The sequence below is a fragment of the Dermochelys coriacea genome, chromosome 9 (assembly GCF_009764565.3).
Source record: "Dermochelys coriacea isolate rDerCor1 chromosome 9, rDerCor1.pri.v4, whole genome shotgun sequence".
In the NCBI taxonomy this organism is placed as follows: Eukaryota; Metazoa; Chordata; order Testudines; family Dermochelyidae; genus Dermochelys; species Dermochelys coriacea.
In genome coordinates, this window is record NC_050076.1 from 35,473,904 (window position 1) to 35,497,162 (window position 23,259).

Here is a 23,259-nt window from a genome sequence, read left to right on the forward strand (position 1 = left end):
CTTCTGAATAAACCATTTCAAGTACTCACCAAAATTAGTTTATAAAATACTAGGGAGTTAGTTTAAATACGTTAGGATAATTCAAAACAGGATTTTAAGATGCTTTAAATTAATTTTTGTTGCTTTGTACATAGAGTACTTTGATTCCTAAAACAAGGTATTATTCATGTGTTCCAGACTCAAACATAAATTCAAATAGAATTTTATGTCCTGGCAAAGACAAAAAATTTGGAATCTGATCTTGTAAATAATTACTACTGGACAAAGTGTGAGCTGCTCTGAGCAGCCTTGATGAATTCTGTGGGACTGCCTCAGAGTAGAATGCACTTCCTCAGAAGTTTTTTCAGGACTGTACCCTTAATATGTATAGTATTTCTCACATCAGACTTTTCCAAGGCTCTTCATGATACAGTATAGTAGAAATTAGAATTGGGCCCAGTCTAATTTGACTTTGATCCATTGTTCAAGGTCATATTCATCTTAGTAAAAATGTTTGAAAAGATGTTGCAGGAACTAGATACTGGGGAACATTATAGCAAATACGTAGTTCTTTCACACAAACTTGTGCAAGAAAGAACATTTAAATTAAATAATTTGGAAATAGATATAAGCAATAATGTAAGACTGGCTTCTGTTGTTTTGGTTTTCATTCTACTTGATTTTCATTAGGGTAGCCCTGGTTCTTGTGGATCTCTAGGTTTTCCAGGAATAAAGGTAAGGTGATATAAAAATACAAATGACACAGGCATGGCAGCTGATGCATGTTGCCATTCACTTTTAGGTACATTTTTCTTTTTACATGATATGGTCTTCTGGTTGATGAGAGGGCAGTTAAATATAGTCTGCTGTAAATCTGGGTTCTGAATCTATGCACCATACCAGATTTAAAACAGAGTGGACACAGTTACATTTGCATAAATCTTTCTCCTTTTCCTGCCTGTACTCTTCAAATCTAGTTAAGACCACAGTTACACTAGTCATGAATTGTAACTACTGTGCAAATGACTGACTACTGAATTGTATATCCAAATATCTGTTTTGCCTGCATTACTTTCCTTTATACATGGCTAATGAATTAAACCCACTATCTACCCAGAGAGTCATTGTAGTCTACCGCGTAGGTATATTAATAGACCTGAACAAGAAAGGGGGCACTGTGGCACTCTGCTCATGGCAAGGACATGCACAGTTGATGAGCTTGTGCTCTTGTCCTGCCACCAGGGGTCCCCAGGCGCTGTCCAAATAACTGGGTTACAGTTAAAAGATCTTTTCTTAAAAATGTATCATCTACAAAACCAAATGCTATACAGTGCTGTGAAACAATGCATAATTATTAAAAGATGACAGTATTGTACAGTATGACATGTTAACTAATTTCTAATAAGCATTTAACTATATGACATGTAGTCCTATTGAATTAATACACAGAGACATTTCTGTTATTGGCTTCAGGGGGCAAGTGGAGTTCCTGGTGTTCCTGGTCAGGCTGGTTATCCAGGTCTAAAGGTAAAAGTGCAGAAGCCCTTTATGTTTTGGTTAGCTAAGACCATTTTCAGGTGTATTAGCTTGTCAAGCCACAGCCCTGTCTCCACATTCAAATTACTCTAAACCTCACTTTTTCCATGATGTCTATAACAAATGAGGCAGCAATAAGGATTAACAAACAAACAACTTTTGATTGAATGATCATGGTGTACACGTATCTAACCTGAGTAATTTAATATCAATATTACTATTTATTTGTATTATTGTAGCACCTAGAAGCCCCAGTCATGGACCAGGATTCCATTGCACAAGACACATTACAAACAGAGAACAAAATGTTTGTCCATGCTGCATAGACTTTGAAGTCTAAGTAACTACATGATCTTGTTGCTGTAATCCTCACCCTTCCTCTCTCCATCAATTCTGTCATTTTAAAATTAGCTTGTAAGAGTATCAGGGCTGAGGCCACGTCTTTTTATGTGTTCTATAGAGATCTAGCTATTCTTGGGCACTGTACAAATACTACCTAATAACAAATATTCACAGTCAGCAAATAAACCTTAAGTATGTTAGCAGATCTTAAAATATTTTGCAAGTTTGGAAGCAGAGAAATAAACCTATATGTTTTGTTTTTGTTTTTTTGCATGATGAAAACCTTTTTGCTTTATTATCAAAGACGACAAACTTAGGTTGCTATTTAAAATAGCTAGAAGGGCCACAATTATTATTACAGTCAATAAAATAAGTCGAACAGAAAAAGTTGAAAAGGGGAGCAGTCAACAATAGCTCCCACACAGTCAGAAGCTCAGATACTACAGAGATGGCAACAGGATAAAAACTTATAAAAATGAGCATCCAGTTTTATAGTCCCAGTACTCCAACTCTCAGTCCTAACGAGGCCCGTAGTCCTGATGTGGCAGTCCCATGAATGCTACCTCACCAGGCAATTCCCAGATTTCACAGAAAGAGATTGTACGTTCTTAGGCACCCAATTCCTGTTTGCCTCTGAGTGCTGGGTTGATGCCTAATCTACAAGAAAGAGGAAGTTGCAAAATTCTTCCATCATCGCTTCATTGATTTAATCTATCATATCAGAGAGTCCTTTAACATCCGAAATTCACTTCTTCCCAATTCAAAGTAGATAATAGTACAAGCTAATTTAGAAATTCTCAAAACAGGTCCTGAAAAGATTTTCATTGCAATTATGCATATTATATTTGCATGTTTCTCTGAAGCAGCTGGCTAAATTATCTGTAAGAACTTTGGGTCTCTCTTAATATGTCATTGACAATCTGTGGAAAATCTCTTTCCATCTTAGTGCTTACCTATCATTATGAAAAATCATTTCCCAATTTTTGTATAAAATTTTAAATTAAATCACTACATTTTAATGGCTAAATCAAATTACATATATTTATAATAAGCCTGGTGCTACTGAATTTCCTGTAATTGACTCAATATCAGTTGTGTTTAACACAATATACTAATGTAACCAGATATGACGGTCAGAGTTCTGAAAATTCAAGAAGACAAGCACTTTTGAGCAGTCTATCCCACTTAGCCACTAATTTCTTCAAAGATATTGAGTCTTTTTATAGTATTGTATTAAAAAAAAAAAGAAAAACTAAATTAAAAATGTTAATTTTTCAGAGGCAGGCAATGAAAAATTAAGACATGCTAGAATTAAGGTTGCCATGCCCGCTTGTGTGTATGCCTTATGATACTATCTTTAATCATATGGTGGCACACTGCACACTACTATCTATCAATAAACTTAATGAATTCTTTCAGGGGGATCGTGGAGAACGAGGGCAACCAGGCCTTCCTGGAGTTTTTGGAACACCACCTGTTGCTATGAAAGGTTTCACTTGGTTTTAACTACTCTTTATATTGTGTAATGCATACACGACCCTGTGCTCTGAGGTGCTGAGAGTAATTGATGGGAGCATACTAAGCACCTCGGAACACTGGATCTCTACTGGCCAGATTCTGTCATTGCCTTCATCTTCTTGATGTCAGTGGAATTGCATAAGATGTATGAGAACAGGATTGGGCCCAAAGCATGTACTTCAGATGTAATACATGTTAGCAAGACCTCAGAGCACATATAAACACACCCAGATCTGTCAATTTATTCCTGGTCCTTAGATCTAAGAATATTTTAAAATAGCTGGGAAGAGGAGGGCCATTCTGGGGACTGGCATGCAGATGAGCAGAGCACACATATGATTGCATTTCAGAATTCTTATATCCAGAATTGACACAACATGTGGATCCTTGGCTTCAACTGAAGTCTGGGGTTGCACACCTTGGTTGAAAATCCTGGCCCTAATGATGTTGATGGTAAAACTCCCATTGACTTTGATAGGACCAGAATTTCACCCCTGGGTTCCACCAGTTTTAAAAGTTATATCAGATTAATATAAACTCCAAAATGTATATATTGTATTTCAATGTGGTTTTATGTCCTGGCAACCTAGTAACAGAATAATATGCTTAATAGGGTATTATCATTATCAGTTAAAATGATCTCTTATTTGCAACATTATTGCAATAGAAACTTACAGAGAAGCATTTTAGAATTAACTTCCCCATACATTACATCTACACTGCAAAAAAAGACCTGCAGCAGCGAGTCTCAGAGCCTGGGTCTGTAGACTTGGGCTCCCAGCGCTTGCATTACATTGCTGAAAATAGCCGTTCTCCACTTAGGCTGGAGTTTGGGCTCTGAAGCCTGGGGAGGGGGCTGGATTTCAGAGCCTAAGCTCCAGCTGGAACAGGAACGTCTACACTGCTATTTTTCATGCTGTAGTGAGACTGAGTCTGCATATCTGGGCTCTGAGATTCGCTGCCATGGCCGTTGTTGTGTGGGGTTTTTTTGTATTTTTTCAGGGTAGACAAACCCAGATACACAATGGGACAAATTCTGCTCCCATTGATGCATTAGCATCCCCACTCAGGCCCCAATTCAGCAGAACATCTCTATTCTGCAAGAGCCTGATCCAAAGACAGTTGAAGTAAATAGGTGTCTTTCTGTTGATTTCAATGGCCTTTGAGATCAAGCCACAAAGTACATAACCATGTGCTGAAATGGGATTTAAGGTTAAGCATGCCCTTAATTGCTTTGAGTGAGGCTGTTTGGATGTTAACCGAGAGCAGAATTTATACCAGTGTTTTGCTATTCCAGCTTAACTCCATTTTCTTCAACTGTGTATGATCAAATATAAATGTTATTTTATTGATATATAGCTATAATAATATATAATACCTCTGGTCATGGGCGGTGCGGTGCATAGGCTGGGGAAGGCTATGCCTACCCAAACAGCCTGACATAGCCCTGACCACGCTCCTCCCCGAAGCCCTGCTTGCCCTTTCCCCTTGGCCCCAGCCCAGGCAGGCTGCTCCTCTTCAGGGAAGCAGCGTGCTGGGGCTGGGGCTGGGGCTAGGGCTAGGGCGGCTGGGACTTGGGATGGCTGGGGCCATGACTGCATATGATAAGAAAGCCATTTTCTAAATGAAAGCGAATTCTCAATATAATCCTAGGCGAATGCTCCAAGAAGAGAAGTATTATTTTTTAAACAGAAGCATGGGTGGTGGCACAAGATTTAATACACAAATGGTGAATGGAATAAGATTTAAAATAATGTATGTAATAAAAGGGAAGGGTTCCAGTGATAAAAGCAACTAAATTCCCCTCCTTTATAATTAAATTAATTCACATTGAAACCAATGTAATAAAGAAAAGGTGATGTATTTTAATTATGAATGATTCCCAAGTCATCATTTCAACTGCATTCTAAACCAGGACTAAAAGCTGTCAATTGTACAAGGTTTTAAACTGATATTTCCTGTAATCCCTATAGGTTCTCGAGGGGATCCTGGATTACCAGGTCCTTCTGGAGATGATGGGTTGATTGGACTAACTGGTCCTCCAGGTCCATCAGGAAGACCTGGTGAAGATGGAACAAGTAAGAGATCATAGACCTATGAACCATAAACTGTGAGCTCTATATACTGTCCTTGATCCACCTGCCAACAGAAATTGAGCACAGACCCAGGGAAGTAATGTGTTGTCTTAACCTTTGCAACACTCAATGTGGGGAGGCCATGTAAATCGGGGAAGGTGATGTTGAGTGAAGAAGGATTTCCCAACAGTGGAGGATTAGCTGGATCCTTTAACTGTCCATTTCAGGCTGTCTAATGTTGGAGTGTTTTAAAAGGTGAAGATGACTTTTTGTAAAGAAAGGATAACGTTGATTTTTGTATCAGCAGAACCTCACTGACACACACTTTCAACTTCAACTTCTTTTTAATTGTTATTGCTCACCTGTGTATGTCCCATACATACACACATTCTCTTATATATAATGGACAGGACTTATATTCTCTTCTGTCAGAAAATGAGTCAGAAAAGACCTTAATGAAGAGGAGAGGAGAGGGAAGCAGGATTAATGAGTTCCTCCTCTCCCCAGAAGTCTGTAACAGCTCTTTAGAGCCAACATCACATGGTTAGGTCTCTATGGCTCTGGAATGGGGTAGCATGTCCGTGTTGGGAGGACATGGTATTTGCACTAGTTCCTCTCCATTGGAACTAGTGCAAATATAACCTTCCAAACCACTGGGAGTTAACTCTGCTAAAAGAAACCAGTTACAGATTCCACAAGATAAACTTCAGAGACCTTGGCTTTTCTAGCTCCCCTCCCCCCCCCCCCCCGCGAGGGAGGCTTTTCATAGGAAGGTACTGTATGGCCCATAATTTCTTCTTCATCTCTCTTAAATATTCATAATTACTCTGTATAATTTATACTTACCTATTTTCCCGTTAGGCCTCCCTGGTCTGCCAGGAGCATGTGGACAACAAGGTCCTAAAGGTTCTCACGGGGATCCTGGTCTCCCTGGAACTGCTGAATCAACTCCAGGAAGACCAGGGTCTCCAGGAGCACCAGGATTACCAGGAGCACCAGGAAGACAGGGTTTGTCTGGACCACCTGGTAAGATAAACAATATAAGTGTCTTGTGTGAGAAATGTTAAAAATAATTAATAGATTTATGGAGTCAGTGAGAACATGCTAATAGAAACGATATTTTCTCGTAGGCCTGCTCTATGGTGTTGCATCTGGTATACAGTAAATACAATACTTTATTTCTGTTACTCTCTTTAGAATATTGTTGATTCTGTTTCAGAGGATAGGGTCCCATTCTTTTTGTGTGTGTAGTTTTTGCGTGGGAGGTCTTTCCCACTTAATTGGATTAATTAATTTTACAGATAGGACTCCCAACTGTTGTTATTCTTATGAGATATGCAGGGAAAATGTTTTTTTACTATTAATTTTTTCATAGGAATCGTTAGCATAGAACCAATTTCTCCCATGTCTCTATATACTAAACTAAATCTAAATGTTTACCAGCAATCGTTGAGGTATCAAGATTTAGAAAGAAGCCAATGTAGTCATTGTAAATAGCTGATGGCCTAGTTCTGATGACTGTGCTGGATGATAGAGAACAGTAGAATTGTTGGAAGATGACAGTGGAGAAAGGACAGTTGTAGGTATCCTTGTTTTTAAAAAAATATTCTGTGCCTGATTTTCTATTGCCGTGCACCTTGTGCAGCCATTATACCAATACAAAGAGGGTGTAAAAAGTCACCATGTCTGAACTGTGATGTTTTGCACTGGTGCAAAATGACCGCACGAGGTGCATGGCAATAGTGAACAGACACACAATCTGTGTTCATTAATCGTTTGAAAAGTATTTTTTCTTCAGGCCAGATACTCAGCTGAAAACCTGGCTCTAATATTTTAATAGTTATTGAAATGCATTATGTAGGTTAAGTTAATTATAAATTATTTGTAGGTTAAGTATTCACGTTTAACTTATTTTTTTTCAGTGGAGGTACTCCTGATTTATATCAATATAATTGTGATTAGAATCAGGACCTTGCTCTCAAGTTAAGCCTTAACTAACAGAGAACCACATCAATTAAAATTTATGGAATATGTGTATCTAAATTGCCTAGATTGCTTTGAAAATCTCAAGCTAAATCCAGAAGTCATGACCAAAACAGAGAAAAATGCTCCAAATCAAAACCCATTAAAAGAGATATGAACCCCAATATTCTAATACAGAAAAAAGCAGCATCGGAGAGTAGGAGTTGGCAGGAGTATTGCCTATAATCTTATTTTGATCTCTTCCATACTCTAGTCTTACTCCAAGAACAGTGCCATATGTGTGGCTTGTAAACCATTTCATAAGATCCCTAGCTATTTATTGAGGATCCCAATGAATGAGATAGAGGGTGGAAGGGAGAGAATATGTCACCTAAGCTGTAAAAATGTTCAGTTCAAATAAGTGCCCTTTTTTCTTCTTAAGGTATAGTTTGTCATGGCAGAGGTCTCCATGGACATCAAGGAATAAAAGGCCAAATGGGACCCCTGGGAAGAAGAGGTGAAAAAGGCGAAAAAGGCAAGTATGCATCAATAACTGATTTTATGCAGAGGAGACCTTAGTTGAGCTCCATCCTTTTGTTTCACCATTAAAGGCCTGAACCTGCAAGCAGAAGTCGAGGGCAGCTCTCTAAATGGAGAGCTTGCAGGATCAGGCCAAGTCATGAAAATATGGTCCAGATTTTTGTTCCAGAGAGAGAATTTGTTCCAGAGTGCGTAAAGATTCCACATCTTGTATAGGGAATCACATGACTTTTGTTTCCTGGAGCTGTGGTGGAATATAACAGGCATCTAGCCACTTACTTCCCCACCTGCATACAGAAAAAAGAATGAATGAATATTTCTGTTGCATATCACAACCAGTTCAAAGTTGTTTTCCTACATTTGTGTAGGGAATCATGGCCACTGTTCATGTGACCTTGGTCCTGCTGGCCCACCTGGTAGACTGGGGCCACCTGGTCGTCAAGGAAGGAAAGGACAGACGGGATTTCCTGGAAGCTATGGAGAAAAGGGTGATCCAGGTTTCTCTGGCACAATAGGCTCAACAGGACTCCCAGTGAGTAATTCTTACAAGTTTCAATTAAAAATAAAGTCAACAAAAACTCACCTCTCCAGGAAGGGAAGTGTCCATTTGGAGGAGGAAGAGGCAGAAGACACTAGCTGCTTGTACTCTTGAATTGCACTCAGTATTGATTGGGCACCTCTTTCTCTGTTTTTCTCAGCATTATGACTAAGGCTCTACATTTTTCCCTCTTATTTGTTGTAAAGGCAGTCCCCGTTGTAGGTGTGGGTTTTTAAAAATTTTTATTTCTCAATTTCCTTTGGGGAGTTGATATTTTTTGTTGATCTGTACAGAAATCCTGTCCTGTGGAGGGCTGGGCTGGAAGAAACAAGGTGGGTTTTATATTAATAGATCGGGAAGGTTTTGGATGGGTTATATTTGGGTTACCTTACTCTCTCTTGTGCTTCCGGTTTAGAGAAACCACCATTTTTCTTGGAAATATTTTAGACATGAACACTTTTTGCATTGAAGATTGTTGGGCTTTACTTAATTGGATTATGGGGAAAGACTCCCTACAAAATGTTTAAAAGGCAAGAAATAGCAAATGGGAGTCACATGATGTCAGTGGGGGGGAAAAGTAAACTTAAATCTATACACAGCCACAGATTTTTTATAGTTATATTCAAGATCAGCAGGCCATAATAATAAAAAAACCCTCCCAAAAACTCCCTCTGCATGACACATACTTTTAATACAAACTAATGCTTTTCTTAATAAAACATAGTAAGAATTTATTTTTGGAACTCACTCTTACTGTTGATTGGTAGGTAGAACTATCATGAAGTTGGTAATTTACTCTGATTTCATTGTCATTTAAAAGTATTCCATTTCTTTTTTTCTAAAAAAATATTTGAGGTGCTTAATACAGCATTCACTGAGCTCATTTGTTTAATGAGCCAAACTGAATTTAATATAGAACCTAATGTTCCCTACAGACACTGTATGATAAAATGATATCCAATCAAGCCAAGAGTATCCATATGGAAAAAGTTTCTGAAAATGACTAGATCCAACAAATTAAAGTATTTTCACTTGCCTATGTGGCATCACTGCAATATAAAGAAAATAATTCTTACAAAATAGAAGATGAATGTATTACTGGTCATAAAAAAAATTCAGTACTAGAATCATTTGACATCTGCACACAACAGTTTATATTTTCTAGTATAGCTTTGTTCTAATATTATGAAATCTGGGATGTAATTTATCATAAACCACTTTTATAAAAAAAATAGCAAGGTGAATTAATTCATCATTACAAAACATCTCAAATGTGTGCCACCTCTATCTTGTTTGTGTGCTGTTTTATTGGGAATGGCTGACAGCAGGACTAACAAATGAAAGAAAATCACTGCTGAAGACCTAGATATTCACTGGGTTGATAATTTATATGAGGACATTTGTTACCTAACCCACAGTATATCTATTAATTCTAGACAGAGACTTATTTTCTTTAATGTACTTCAGGGAGTGTAATTTACACCCCTCAGCTGCTAACAGCACAAAAGCAGACTTAACCTAACTGCCTTCTCTGTACGTTTCAAGAAGATGATCTATTACACATTCTGATTTTTGTCCCACTGAAGACAAATTTTGGTCCAACATGTAGACACTGTATCCATGGGAGTATATATGGTTTGAAGTGCTGCCAGATCTGAATTTCTGTATTTTGTTATGTGATACAGTTACCATGAATAAGTATAAACAAAAATATGTATATGTGTGTGGTCTCACTGTGGCTCACACATTATAAGATATATCACTTTGCTGTACATATTTGGATATCATAAAACAGTAGAGAAATGACGTATAGGATTTCCAAAATATTTTTTCTCAGGCTATGTCTACACTACCATGTATGTTGACAAAACTTACGTAGCATAGGGGAGTGCATATTCCACCCCATTGAGTGACACAAGTTACACCAACATAAGCATTAGTGTGCACAGCGCTATGTCGGCAAGAGAGCTTCTCCCACCGACATAGCTTATGCCACTCACAGGGCTGGTTTTTTTATGCAGACAAGAGAGCTCTCTCATGTCAGCATAGAGTGTTTTTACCAGATGCTCTGCAGAGGCACCACTGCAGCACTGTACATGTAGACAGGGCCTCAGAAAACACCACTGTGATTCAGATGTGGAATTTAAAGAAATGCCTGCAGAACTCAGTGTTGTCAACTCCACAATTTTATTGGTTTCAGAGTAGCAGCTGTGTTAGTCTGTATCTGCAAAAAGAAAAGGAGTACTTGTGGCACCTTAGAGAGTAACAAATTTATTAGAGCATAAGATGGAGTGAGCTGTAGCTCAGAAAAGCTTATGCTCTAATAAATTTGTTAGTCTCTAAGGTGCCACAAGTACTCCTTTTCTTTTTCCTCAATTTTATTACTATTACTAAAACTCCCAATATTTCCCCCCCCCCTTAAAATCCCAGCTCCTGAAGTCAACTGATGATGCAAGAATCATCTTTTTTTTTTAAAGTACATTTTTAGCCCTTATTGTGGTTGCAAAGAAAAGTTTTGAAGCCATGACCTGAGTGTTCCTCATAGTTCAGAATCAGGAAGGCAAAGAAACACACCCATAAATTTATTATTTTTAAAAACCTCATTATGTTTAAGCCAATCTGATGATTTTTTAATGTTTTGGGTTGGCAATATGAGCAATTGTTCATCTGCATTTGTCTCCTATCTGAGGAGCTATAGGTATGCACATTCGAGAAATGTGCACCAAAGAGACATTTCAATATAACAGATTTCTTTTAGGACAAAATTTATTTTTTTTTCTTGAAATATTTTATTTTAAATAACTTTTTGCTCTGAAATTTAAGCTAATTATGATAAAAAATAAATAAGGTCAAAATCCAAACAAAACATTTCAGAATGATCAAAACAAAATGTTTGAATTAACCCCAAATTACAATTTGTTTTCAGATTGTTGGCTTGTGAAAATGTAAGTTTTCAAGTTTTTGTTCCAATTTGGGATGGGAACATTATTTGAATTCTCAGAATGTTTCCCAGCATGGGAACATCATTTCCTACCCTGCTGCAGAAAATACTTTGTTTCCTCTAATCCATTTCAATTATTGAAATCTTACATTTTACTTATAACAAAGTAATAAGGGGTCCTGCTTTGAGCAGGGGGTTGGACTAGATGACCTCCTGAGGTCCCTTCAAACCCTTATAGTCTATGATTCCATGAATAATTTAGTAGGTACAACATTTTCATACAAATGAGATTTTAACTTAACTACATCCATTCAAATGTTGGTCACAACAAAGCAAATCAACTTCAGCTGGCACAAAAGTTTATATTTACCCACCCATGTGCTCTCATATAGCATGGGACTGATCCAACAGCCATTGAAATCCTATTGGCATCAGTGGGTGCTGGGCCAGGTGTAGTAATGGGAAGAGCATCTGAACACTACAACTTTCTCTAGTCTTAAGACTCTTAAAGTCTTACATGCTCTGGCTGAATAGAGACCAGGAGGCCTGATTCCTTGCTCCATTACATTGATTTTACATAGCTGTATCTCCCTGGATATCAGTGGAGTTAATAAAAATGATACAAAAATACTGAAGAATCAGGCGCTATTTCTACACCTCCTTCTTTAAAGGGATCCCATGAGGTTCAGTGTTTTTTTTCTCTCAGTATGTTGCTTTGATTGCTGTATATTTGGAAATAATTTTAGAACATCAGAGATATGCTATTTATTGTGATTCATTACTTGAGCTCAAATGGCTAAAAAGTCATACATTTTTTAAATCACAAGGGCAAGCCTGGTTCTTCTGGAGTAGCTGGTGAAAAAGGAGAAAAGGGTGACCTGGCCATAGTGAAAATCAAAGGTAAACCTGTATTTATTATCATCCATTGTATTTCATGTACTGCATGCTGGATAATAACGGGAGAGGACTCCATGCTTGTAAAACTACACAGACTCTTTATTAAAGTAGCACAGAGGTGCTAGCATTGAAGACAAGTTCACACAGATTGATTTCCTGGTGCCTCCTACAAAATCTTTCCTCCTGCAACCTGTACTCCTCCCTCCCTTCTATGCAGATTGCATAATAGCTTGCCATTGCTGCTACCAAATGACTAATATGTCACATGAATATTATTATTCAGGCCTTTCTAGAGACATACACAGTTAGGATTGAGCAAAAATGGGAAATGACTGCCTAGGAAGGAGTACAGCGGAAAGGGATCTGGGGGTCATAGTGGACCTGTAACAGGGGGTGACTCGCCACTGCAGTGCCTTCTTCTAGCTGTTCTGGGAATTAGCTTGAGGTTTGCCAGTGCACCCTTCTCAGGTAGTGTCTCGCCCGTCATCTCGTCTGTCTCCACTTCCAGGACCAGCGTCGCTCACCGGACCGCGTTGTCCGGTCTTCTGGACACTGCCCTCCAGCTGTGCCCCACTCGGTTCTTTTCTCCCTTCTGGGGGACCGACAGTCCTTAGTCCAACCATTTGCCTCAATGGCAAACTGCAGTTCCTATTCTAACCGCTCACCTCAGTGGCAGTCCATTCACTGCAGTCCATTCACCGGCCACTCTCCTCAGTAGCAAGTGGGACAAGGGTGGGTGGGGGGAACCCGGGCCTGCCTGCTACTCCCGGGCCTGACCCAGGGACCCTATAGCCAGCAGACACGTTCTGCCCCTCCTCCAACTCTGAAACCATCCGTCTATTTGTTGGAGTTACAGTTAATCACTCAGGGACCAAAACCAATAGGTGTTCGATCACACAACTTGAATTCTGAAAAAAATGCGGAATGAATTATTCTATGAACAAGAAATATGATGAATAAAGTATTCTTCACAAATAATTCATTATCTGTGTGTGCACATGTGTATGTGCTGTAGAGTGTTTGTGTGCTCTCACATACATGCATAGACACTGGAGCAGCACAAATTATTCCTGGTTTATTTGTCATAGATTTCCTGAGACAGTGGTGTGAATCCTTTGGAGTTAATATTTTTTGTAAAGTTTAATTTGTGCAAATAGTGTATTTTCATAAACGTTTAGGGAAAAATATAAAACTCTTGCAATTAAATTACTCCACATTATTTACCATGCTCCAGCATAACACTGTGAGTGAAATCCTGGCTCCACTGAAATGGATAGCAAAGTTCCCACTTAATACAATATGTAAAAAGAGAGAGAGAGAGAGAGAGAGAGAGAGACCCCTACCTCCCATATGTCCTCATGTTATCCATATGATAAACTGCAAAGCCATGTGACAATTACATTTAGTTGTTTCATCTGCACTCTGCCCATAAATGCATCTCCCCAAAGATATATCAACATCCTAAATCTTTGAGCAGTTATGTCAATCACTTAAAACAACAACAACAACAAAAACTATCATAAAAACATTTCTTCCTTCTGCCCAAATGTCCTCGAAACTACACTGCGTTGAGGTTTAGTTTACACCACTGCGTGGTTTAAGGTTCAATATCTTGTAACTATGCATAACTAAAAACATGAATCTTACCTCACTGGAAAAGGTAGATTCCCAAATTGCTTCTAGGTTTTGCAATGTACTGCAATATCTGATTTTAAAGACATGACATTTTTATGTACACAAAGTTATTTTAGATCATTTATAGAGGCTTCATTAGTTTTAATTTGTCTCTTCTTCTTTTGACCGCCGTACAGATAGAGTATGCTAAATAGTAGATCTGGCTTTAAAGGTAGAAGAGTGGAAGTCACAGTTCCAACAATTAAAAAAAATTCTCTAAAGCATTTGTTGGAAGCCAAACATATGCACAAACAAGACACATGGTGGTGTGCTGTAGTATTCAGGTTTTACGGACACTCATTTGGGTTGCATAATGTGGCCACCCCAAAATCACGGTAATTACGATCATGAGATCTAACCTCTTGCATATCACAGGCCAAAGAACTTCACCCAGTAATCTCTGCATCAAGTCAGTAAGTCTGTTTTAACGAGGATGTACGTTTGAGAAAGAGATCCAATCTTGATTTAAAGACTTCAACCCACCATAATCCTAGATAAATTGTTCCAAATTAGGAGAGATGAACAGAGGAAGAAACTTAAATCCTGCATTAAAGAAATCCCACTTTAAGAGCTGAAGAAAATTCTTGTAGAGCCTCAGACATTTTGTCCAAATATCAATAATGATAAGCTATCATTCAACTGAGGAGAAAGAATTAGACAAACAGCTGCTATATATATTACTCTAAGTTTCTTTTTAATTGTTTTAAGGAATAAAAGGAAAAAGAGGCCCTCTAGGGGTTCCAGGACTTCCAGGCCAAAAAGGTACTGCTGGCAGAGATGGAGATCCAGGATTGCCTGGAGAGAGAGGAATTCAAGTATGTTTAACTTTGTTAGCAACTGTTTCATTCTTTGTTTTGAGTTAATTTTTCATTTTACTAAAAAATCAGTACATTTCCAAATTATGTACAGATTAAACTGTTTTATATTTTCCTAGTAACCTGTAGCTAACTGCTGACCAATGAAAAATTTTTAAAAAAATCACATGTATCATCCATTTAGTTATTTCATTGTGTAACCAAAGATTTTTCAAATATTGCTCTAATACTGGAGTTAATGAAAGAAAGCAAAGGGGCTTGTCTTATGGAGCTTATATATATATATTCTTTTTTTTTCTTTTTTCTTTTTTTTTAAATAGGGTGATGGTGGATCAGCACTGCCAGGTGATAAAGGATTTCTTGGGGCACCAGGACTTCCTGGTTCAAGAGGGCCTGTGGGATCATCAGGGTTGGGATTTCCTGGCCCACAGGGAATCAGGGGTCATCCTGGAGACCCAGGAAGTACTGGCATAAGTGGGCCACCTGGTCCAAAGGGTCAAAGAGGTAATTTTGAAACTTAACATTAAAAACACTCTCATTGAATATGTGCTTGGTAGGATTCAAGTAATCTGCTTTTCAAATGGGATATCTGCATTCAGGAGCAGACACAGGTGAGGCACAAGAAACGTGAAATATCTGTGAATGTTGATTCACTGAGGCCCTGAACCTGCAAACCTTTTCTTGTGTGATCCTGGTGGGACTACTCTCTTGAGCAAGGAGTATTCATTTGAATAAAAATTTGCAGGGATGGATGAAGGAACAGGGAAAATGACACAGTATTCACACAATATAGAGCCATTGCTGATTCATGAAGTAATGTTAGAATAACCTATGGGAAGATGTCAGACAGACAGAGACGGTGGAATAACATATGAAAAAGAAATAATAAATCAAAGTAGAAAACTGAGGTTAGTAAAGACATTGTAAATATGATTTCCATATGCTACATTTTAAGTATATACAGTATAATATTTAATATAAAACTGTGCAGTTCAAGTTTGCTATGTGATTCCAAAATGTCTAACTTCTATATTCTCAATTCTTTTACTTTCAGTATATTCCTGTTAATCTTGTGAATCTTGTTTATTACAAGTTGCTACATGTGGAAAGCTAATTCTATCTAAAAATTATTTGGTTAAATCTGGTTAACTTTTTTCTAGATTCTAAGAAATCCAAATATAAGTGTTTACTTCCTTACCCGATAGGGATTCTCATTTGAATGAAGTGAGGAAGATTTGGTCTTTATCTATATTTTATAATTCCTGTTAATGTAGACTTTTTTTTAAAAAGCAAGTATGTATTTAAAATGTTACTATTGAAGTCATTACACTCTCCTGCTCTTTATGATAGACAAACTATGGTTGAATTTCAGGTTTCCATCTTATGGACTCCTTCCCTCATGAACCTTTGCATTCTCCTCTAATCTTCCCAAACTTCCTTCGCTGTTACTTGTAAAGATCACTTACCTTGTGTTAGAGGCCTTGACTTTCAATTAAACACCTTTATTGTTTTATCAAACATCTTGTGTGCGACAAACCTTTTCCCATGTTTGACTTACACAAGCACCAAACCATGGTGAATTTTCCAGTTCTTGGACGGTCTTGGACCCCTCTTTCCAAATACCTTATCACAATGATACATACATCCTATTTTGAACAAGCAACAGCTGTCACACTCACCCCCCATTTGCTATAACAACCCAGATAGGGTGAAGACTATTTATGATGTGCCCTTTTTGGTTCTATACTGCATGCCCTGCTATCACCCTGAATTATTTCCCTGCAGAATGTAAAGATATTTTAGCAGCAAAAGAATTTTAATCAATTTTAAAATTATCACTACCTGCTCTATGCTGCGACACTATTGGTCCTGGAATACTTTACTTGTCTGATATGCATGGGATCGAAACTTATTCTGGGAATTAGGCTCTGCTGATCTGCTCCCTGAGATGTCCAGGTTAAGATTAGTTCCTGTCATTTTAACATTAAGGCATCTTGAACCAAGATGCTTTGATGCAATGTAGCATTTAGTGGATATTGTGGAATTGCTTTAATTGTAGGCATAGCAGAAATTTACGTACTTGAGATTAGAATGTCATCTTCAAAGTCTCTCTACCTCCTCTCAGAGAATATTTTAAAGACAATATTTTTACTGCCAACACCACAGAAAATACAAATATATTATTTAATCTCTGCAGAATATATTCCCCACATCATTACAGTTGATCAAATTACTAATATAACTTTATACCAAATGTATTATAAGAACATTACAATTAAAATACCCCTAAACTTAAAGAATATGGAAATAACTATTCGCATAAATATTCCATAATCTTTACAGTTTGTACATTTGGTTAATGACAATATTGATATGTTCGCAGACCTTACAGTAGATAATCAAACTTGGTTTATTTGCATACAATACTTGCATAATGTTTTTTTTTCTTTTTTCAGGTGACATCCACTGTTATGTTCCACCATATCCTGGAAGTCCAGGCCCTCCAGGTTTTCAAGGGGCTCACGGTGTGTTTATTCAGAGGGGAAAATGCAGGGTGTTTTGATTTTTATAGAATTTGTTAGTGTTTAAATGATGGTGAGTTGCTACTGAAAACTAGACAACTAGGAAACAGTAAGCCACAGGATGAATGCTCCACTTCAGTGGTTCTCAAACTGTGGGTCGGGACCTCAAAGTGGGTCACGACTCCATGTTAATGGACTGGCTTAGATTTGCTGGGGGCCGAAGCTGAAGCCTGAGCACCACGGCTGAAACCTGAAAGCTTTAGCCCTGTGTGTCAGGACTCAGATTACAGGCCCCTGCTTGGGACTGAAGATCTGGGGCTTCAGCTTTGTCCCCCACCCAGGGCTCAGGCTGGTTCAGGCTTCAGTCCCCCCTCCTGGGGTCATGTAATAATTTTTATTGTTGAAAGGGGGTTGCGATGCAATGAAGTTTGAGAAACCCTGCTCTAGTTATTCTGTTGTTTAACAGTGTGATTAAAACTGCTTAATTGTGATTAATTTTTTTAATCACATGAGTTAACTGTGATTAATCAACAGCCTTAATTTATTCTGCTGTGGTTGTTTTACTATCATGGGGCCCAGAATAACCCCATTCTGGAGATTTACAGACTAGTGCACAGCCCTTGGGTCCAAGCTGTCAGCTGACAGTCATACCTTCCTGTGCCAACTTGGTTGGCCCTTCCCACAATGTTCAGAAAGATACGAAAGCACTTGATCTTCAAAGCAGATAAAAAGGAGGGCTTGCTTGTAAATTCTACACAATGCAGCATACGGTGAAGATGCACCTCTATTTACTTACATCTCCTTTTAGTTCACAGAGAGGTTTGATAGGTTACAAGCAGATCCTGTAAAATCTGTATTCTTTCTGTGTTCTTAGGACCAAAGGGATTAAGAGGACCCCCTGGTCCTCCTGGGCCAAATGGCTTTGCTGGGCAAAAGGGCCAACGAGGCAAACCAGGAACATCAGGAGATATAGGGCCAGATGGTAAGTGAGAGAGAGACGGTATCTTTTTTACCCCTGAAACATGGAGCCGCACAGACTGTTAATACATGTGCATGTATACTTACACAGAATAGGGTAAGCTGCCTTCCTAGTTTTAACCATCTCCGCCCTTTCCCCTGACAAGCTGGATGTATGTCTAAAGCTCAGTTGTAAGGTTGTTCAGGTTGGGATGGAAGTTACTTCTCCAGTTAGGCTGTTGTATAGATGAATCCCTTCCACTATTTTCTGTTACCACAATAGTAGGTGCTGCTGAGACTTGATCAATTCAGACCTGTAGCAGGAGCATGATTGTTATAGATAAACCTTGCAGGCACATGGAGAATATATTTACTTACCAAAGGGATTGGAATAAACCAGGATGGGGAATACACAAAACCAAAATATCCTGCCCCAAACACGTAGGTATCACCCCCCCAAGCGTATCACTTCCACAATGGCTTGTTGGTTTCTCATGCAATATCATTATCCAGTGAGAAACCTGAAATATGCAAATGTTATTTTGCATATAAACGGAATACATTTTCATTCTATTAAATTTGCATTATGGTAGTCCACACCTTTAAAACATACTATTTGAATGGTTGTCTACGTTGTGTAATTTTTAAATTCAATAGGCTTTCGAGGCAATACTGGTGATCCAGGTGATGAAGGCGAAAGAGGTTCTTCTCCTGATGGTGCCCCCGGTTTCCCTGGCAATCCTGGACTTTCAGGTCAAAAAGGTGTTCCAGGTGATACCAGTTATGGTCTTCCAGGAATTCCAGGCCACAGAGGGTTGCCAGGATTACCTGGTTTACAAGGAATACGAGGTGAATCAGGCACTCCCGGGCCACAAGGTATGAGTCGTATTTCTATTGCGTTTAAAGCATAAAGACAGAGATCCTGGGCCTCATGCTGGTCTCTCTCTTATGTGGCTCCATGGTGACTGATGTGAAGTTACTCCCGATTTTTGCAGCAGTGTAAATAAGAGCAGAATTACGTCCCTGGAATAGAAGAAAAATATTCATGCTTCACACAATAATATTTTAATCTGCTGTCAATGACACACACACAAGTACACCCTAAAAAGAAACAGGGCTCATTGGATAGAACAAGGAATAGTCAACTAAGCAGCTCAGCCACCTGTGTGTATAAACATTTGAAATACGGTGAAACCTGTACAAAGCCCTTGAAAGTTATGGGCATTTAGGAAGTAGCAGGTATGTAATGCAGACAAGAAGATATAATTACTTACCTGCAATAATTCTTCTTTGAAGTAATCATGATACACAGTGTCCTCTACTTGATCTCTCATTGCCTGTGTAAGAGAGCTGCCAGTTATTTTGCCCATGGTAGGCATGCACAAGCCTCTTCTCAAACACGTTCAAAATGCAGGTACCTTAGCACCCTTTGAACTCTACAAGTTGGCCAAAAACGCTCTCTGCATCCATTGATCAATATACATTGATGCTAACTAGATTTTTCCCTAAAGGAACTGCCTGGACGATTCTAATGGAATTTACGCTTAAGGATAAGTCAGGCACTGGAGAGATCTACAGGGTTGGAAGCAGGAAGAAGTCTTCCCCAATGCCATGGCATGGCAGTGGAGCTTCCTATTATAATTATTTGTATCACAATAGCACCTAAAGGCCCCAGCTGAGATTAGGGCCTGTTGTGCCAGGCACTGTATATACATATAGGAAGAGCCAGTCACTGCCCCAGATTGCTTGTAGTCAATAGATAAGTCAGACAAAGGATGGGAAGAGAAACAGACACACACAGAGGTGAACTGACTTGCCCAAGGTCACACAGCAGCTCGGTGGCATACAGAGAACAGAACATGACTATGTTAACACAAAGCGGGTATCTCTTAGTTCATGCTAGCAGGCACTTATAGTTCAGCAAATTAGTGTGGACTGCAGGGCCATGTGGGTGAGCCTACCCTGGTTCTGCCACCAGAAGGTCCTCCTTACCCATAAAGGCAGGAGTCAGTATTTGCCCCAGAAAGCAGGATGCAGCAGTTCTCAATAACAGCCAACTCCAAAGTGCAGGAAAGTAGCAAACATTTTTGAAAACCTATAGAGAACCTATAGGATCTTTCGGCCCACTGATGCTTGGTATAGCGTGTTCTGTACCTTCCCTTTACTCAGCATGGTCTCATCCTAGCCTGGTCAGGCAGGTAAAATACAAGAATAATTGAATACGTTGCCCTGAAATCTACGGTGAGATAGCTAGGGGAGTGGATGGGAAGTTTTTTGTCAGGACAAATATTGCATCTTTTTAGGACAGTCTGGCAGACCAGGATTTCCAGGTTCTACAGGTCTGAGAGGCAGAAAAGGTGAAATAGGAGCTCCAGGTTCACCCGGTCAGCCATGTGATAAAGGCTTACAAGGGCCACCAGGACAGCTAGGAGTTCTTGGACAGCGAGGCCCTCCAGGTAAACTGTGCTCATAACATTACATTACAGCTCTGAACTTCGGGCATCTTTTTCCAGTGAATACCTACAAACTCAGTAATCCCCCATTCCATTTATTCTCTGTCCCATTGATTTTCTATCTGCAGATAATCACTTTGAGCCTCCCCTTGTTCCCAGAGAATGCCAATAGCAAAGCTCCTAATTGATTTCAGTGGTACCAGAGCAAAAACCTTTGTGAAGCTGTTATTTTGATTTAAGAAAAACATCAGCTAAGAATGACTGAATTATGTGACTAGTGAAAATTATTCACTATCTTAAGGTGTAGTAAACTGAAAGTGTCTTCTGTTCCTCTCAACGGCTTCTCCCCCACAACTAGCTCATTTGTACCGTGGTGTCCTCCTGCTATCTCTTTGAGGGTCACATGAGGATGTGCAAATAAAATAACCATGGCTGTCCATCTTATATTGAGGAGCAATTCATGTGCCACCATGTTAAAATTAACTACTGGAAACCTTCTAGTTAGGGAGGTTTATCATGGTGATATTTAAAAAAAATAAACCCAACCCCTAAACTATGGGACTCTCACAGCCACCCTTCCCTTATTGTGTTCCCATCTGATACCCCTCACTACAGTTCAATCGCATTTTTAACTGTTATGTGTTATTTTGCCCACATTTGTGAATCAGAGCAATGGTCCCCTTGATAGTAGAAGACAAAGTTATAGGATTCAGAAAGAGAGAGAATTGTGAATTCTGTATCTTCCATACTATTACACAATTGCTTTCTTTTAATACAAGACATGGGAAGTTTGGGATTCATGATGTAGTTGGTTTGAGCAGAGATCTTAAGTTTTTCACTTGTACTTTTATTATGAACTCTTGTGCTACATTTAATTCTCTCCTGCATACTGACCACCTGGCTGACATGTCAGAGACAGTCCCATGAGGATCTTTTGGCCCACTGGTGCTTGAAGCAGCGTGTTCTGTGCCTTCCCTTTACCCAGCATGATCTCATCCCAGCCTGGTCAGTGGAGTGAAAAGCTCAAGGTCCCTCCCAAACCTGTCTCCGATAGTATAATGCATTGCTTAACTGGCCTTGTAAATATGCATTCATTGTGGTTTAATACAATGGAAGAGTTAAGTATTTCCTACTTTGTAATTTCAGTATCTTAAAAGTGTGCTCTTTATTTAGCATGTAATTACAGCCCAAGCTTAGGTAAAAGTGTCACTGAGCGAGACTGATGGAAAAATTGCCGTTGATACTGTTTTTCTATGGAAAATTGAATTTTCAACTAAATTCAATTTTTCATAAAAAAAGCTTTTTGTGGAAATTTTTTATAAAAAAACCAACACCCAAAAAATCTAAATATTTCATTTGAAAACCAAAATATTGATGGGGCCAGGAATTCCTGTGATGTACCGTCTCCCCACTCCGAGGAGGCACCGTGGCAGTATTTACAAATCAAAATATTTTAGTTTTCAGCCCAGTGTTTTCAGTATTCAAGTTTTCACCAAAAATCAATAATTTTGTATAAGATCCATGCCCCCATCCTTCTTATGACCGTCTGTATTGCTGAATCTTCTTTTGTGCTTCTGGGTATAAAATGAGTAAAATAAACTGTTTTCTCAGGCTTACCAGGTTTTAAAGGTCAGAAAGGAGACATGGGCCCACCAGGACCAGCTGGAATGAAAGGCCTACCAGGATCTCCTGGTGTACCAGGGTCCCCTGGTCCTCCAGGCCCTCGAGGATATCCAGGGCTTCTTGGGAGCAATGGATTACCTGGACTCCCAGGCCAACGAGGTATATTAAGCCTAATGTATCTATCACCCTGTTACATGTAATTCTTTTAAAGAGCTGCTCGTTCTCAAGTGATGTCAGTGAGAGTACTTTGCACTGTTCACACCCTTCCAGCTTCTACTACATGTATCTGTGAAAAACAATGAGAATATCACTCTTTCTTATGTCTCTTGGAGCAAAAGTCAAGCAAGTGTAAAGAGTTTGCAGCTTGCTGGGAGCACCAAAGATTCTTTAGTTTTGGTTGTTTTATGAAAGCTACAGGCAAATTTCTATGGACTATTTCATTCTTCTTGTTTGCAACAGGTCATTATTGTGTCCTGGTTTCAGTGCAATATTGTGCGAGAGCAAGAGGTATGAGGTCATGTGATTATGGAAACAGCTTCTCCCAGCTGGGAATCCTCTCTAAAGCTACCAGCATTTGGGGAATTGTTTAGTAAAACCTTAGCAACAGTTTAGATTTGAAAGTAAGAGACGTTTACTGAGGCACTAATGGAATGCTTTAAAAATGCATAAATACATTTACAAAAGACTGAACTACTTTCCTCAAACTTAAAAAGATATAACCATTTGGCTTGAAACTAAGTATGAAATAAGCGTTTAAACCTGAAAGGAGAAGAATTTTCCAGAAAGTTATGAGAGAGTGAAAATATGGGAGGCTAATTGTCTGTGGGCTGGCTGCTCCAGTCAATTAGGCCACTTCATAATGTCACAAAGTGGCTTTAAAATGGCTA

General features: G+C 38.9%; 1 protein-coding gene across 7 annotated transcripts in view; it reads left to right on the forward strand.

Moving 5' to 3' along the window:
- Positions 1-23,259, forward strand: part of COL4A4 (collagen type IV alpha 4 chain) — a 149,771-nt gene that overhangs the window by 74,412 nt on the left and 52,100 nt on the right. For 6 of the 7 annotated variants that reach the window (XM_038417514.2, XM_038417516.2, XM_038417517.2 and 3 more), the window contains 15 exons: positions 670-714; positions 1,453-1,506; positions 3,277-3,346; positions 5,349-5,453; positions 6,312-6,476; positions 7,855-7,947; positions 8,321-8,484; positions 12,259-12,331; positions 14,711-14,817; positions 15,138-15,321; positions 17,274-17,342; positions 18,214-18,321; positions 18,954-19,172; positions 20,600-20,752; positions 22,361-22,531. In XM_038417514.2, the coding sequence (XP_038273442.2) occupies positions 670-714; positions 1,453-1,506; positions 3,277-3,346; positions 5,349-5,453; positions 6,312-6,476; positions 7,855-7,947; positions 8,321-8,484; positions 12,259-12,331; positions 14,711-14,817; positions 15,138-15,321; positions 17,274-17,342; positions 18,214-18,321; positions 18,954-19,172; positions 20,600-20,752; positions 22,361-22,531 (1,780 nt within the window). The remainder of the gene's footprint in view (positions 1-669; positions 715-1,452; positions 1,507-3,276; positions 3,347-5,348; positions 5,454-6,311; positions 6,477-7,854; positions 7,948-8,320; positions 8,485-12,258; positions 12,332-14,710; positions 14,818-15,137; positions 15,322-17,273; positions 17,343-18,213; positions 18,322-18,953; positions 19,173-20,599; positions 20,753-22,360; positions 22,532-23,259) is intronic. The other variant, XM_043492129.1, reaches the window with a different exon arrangement.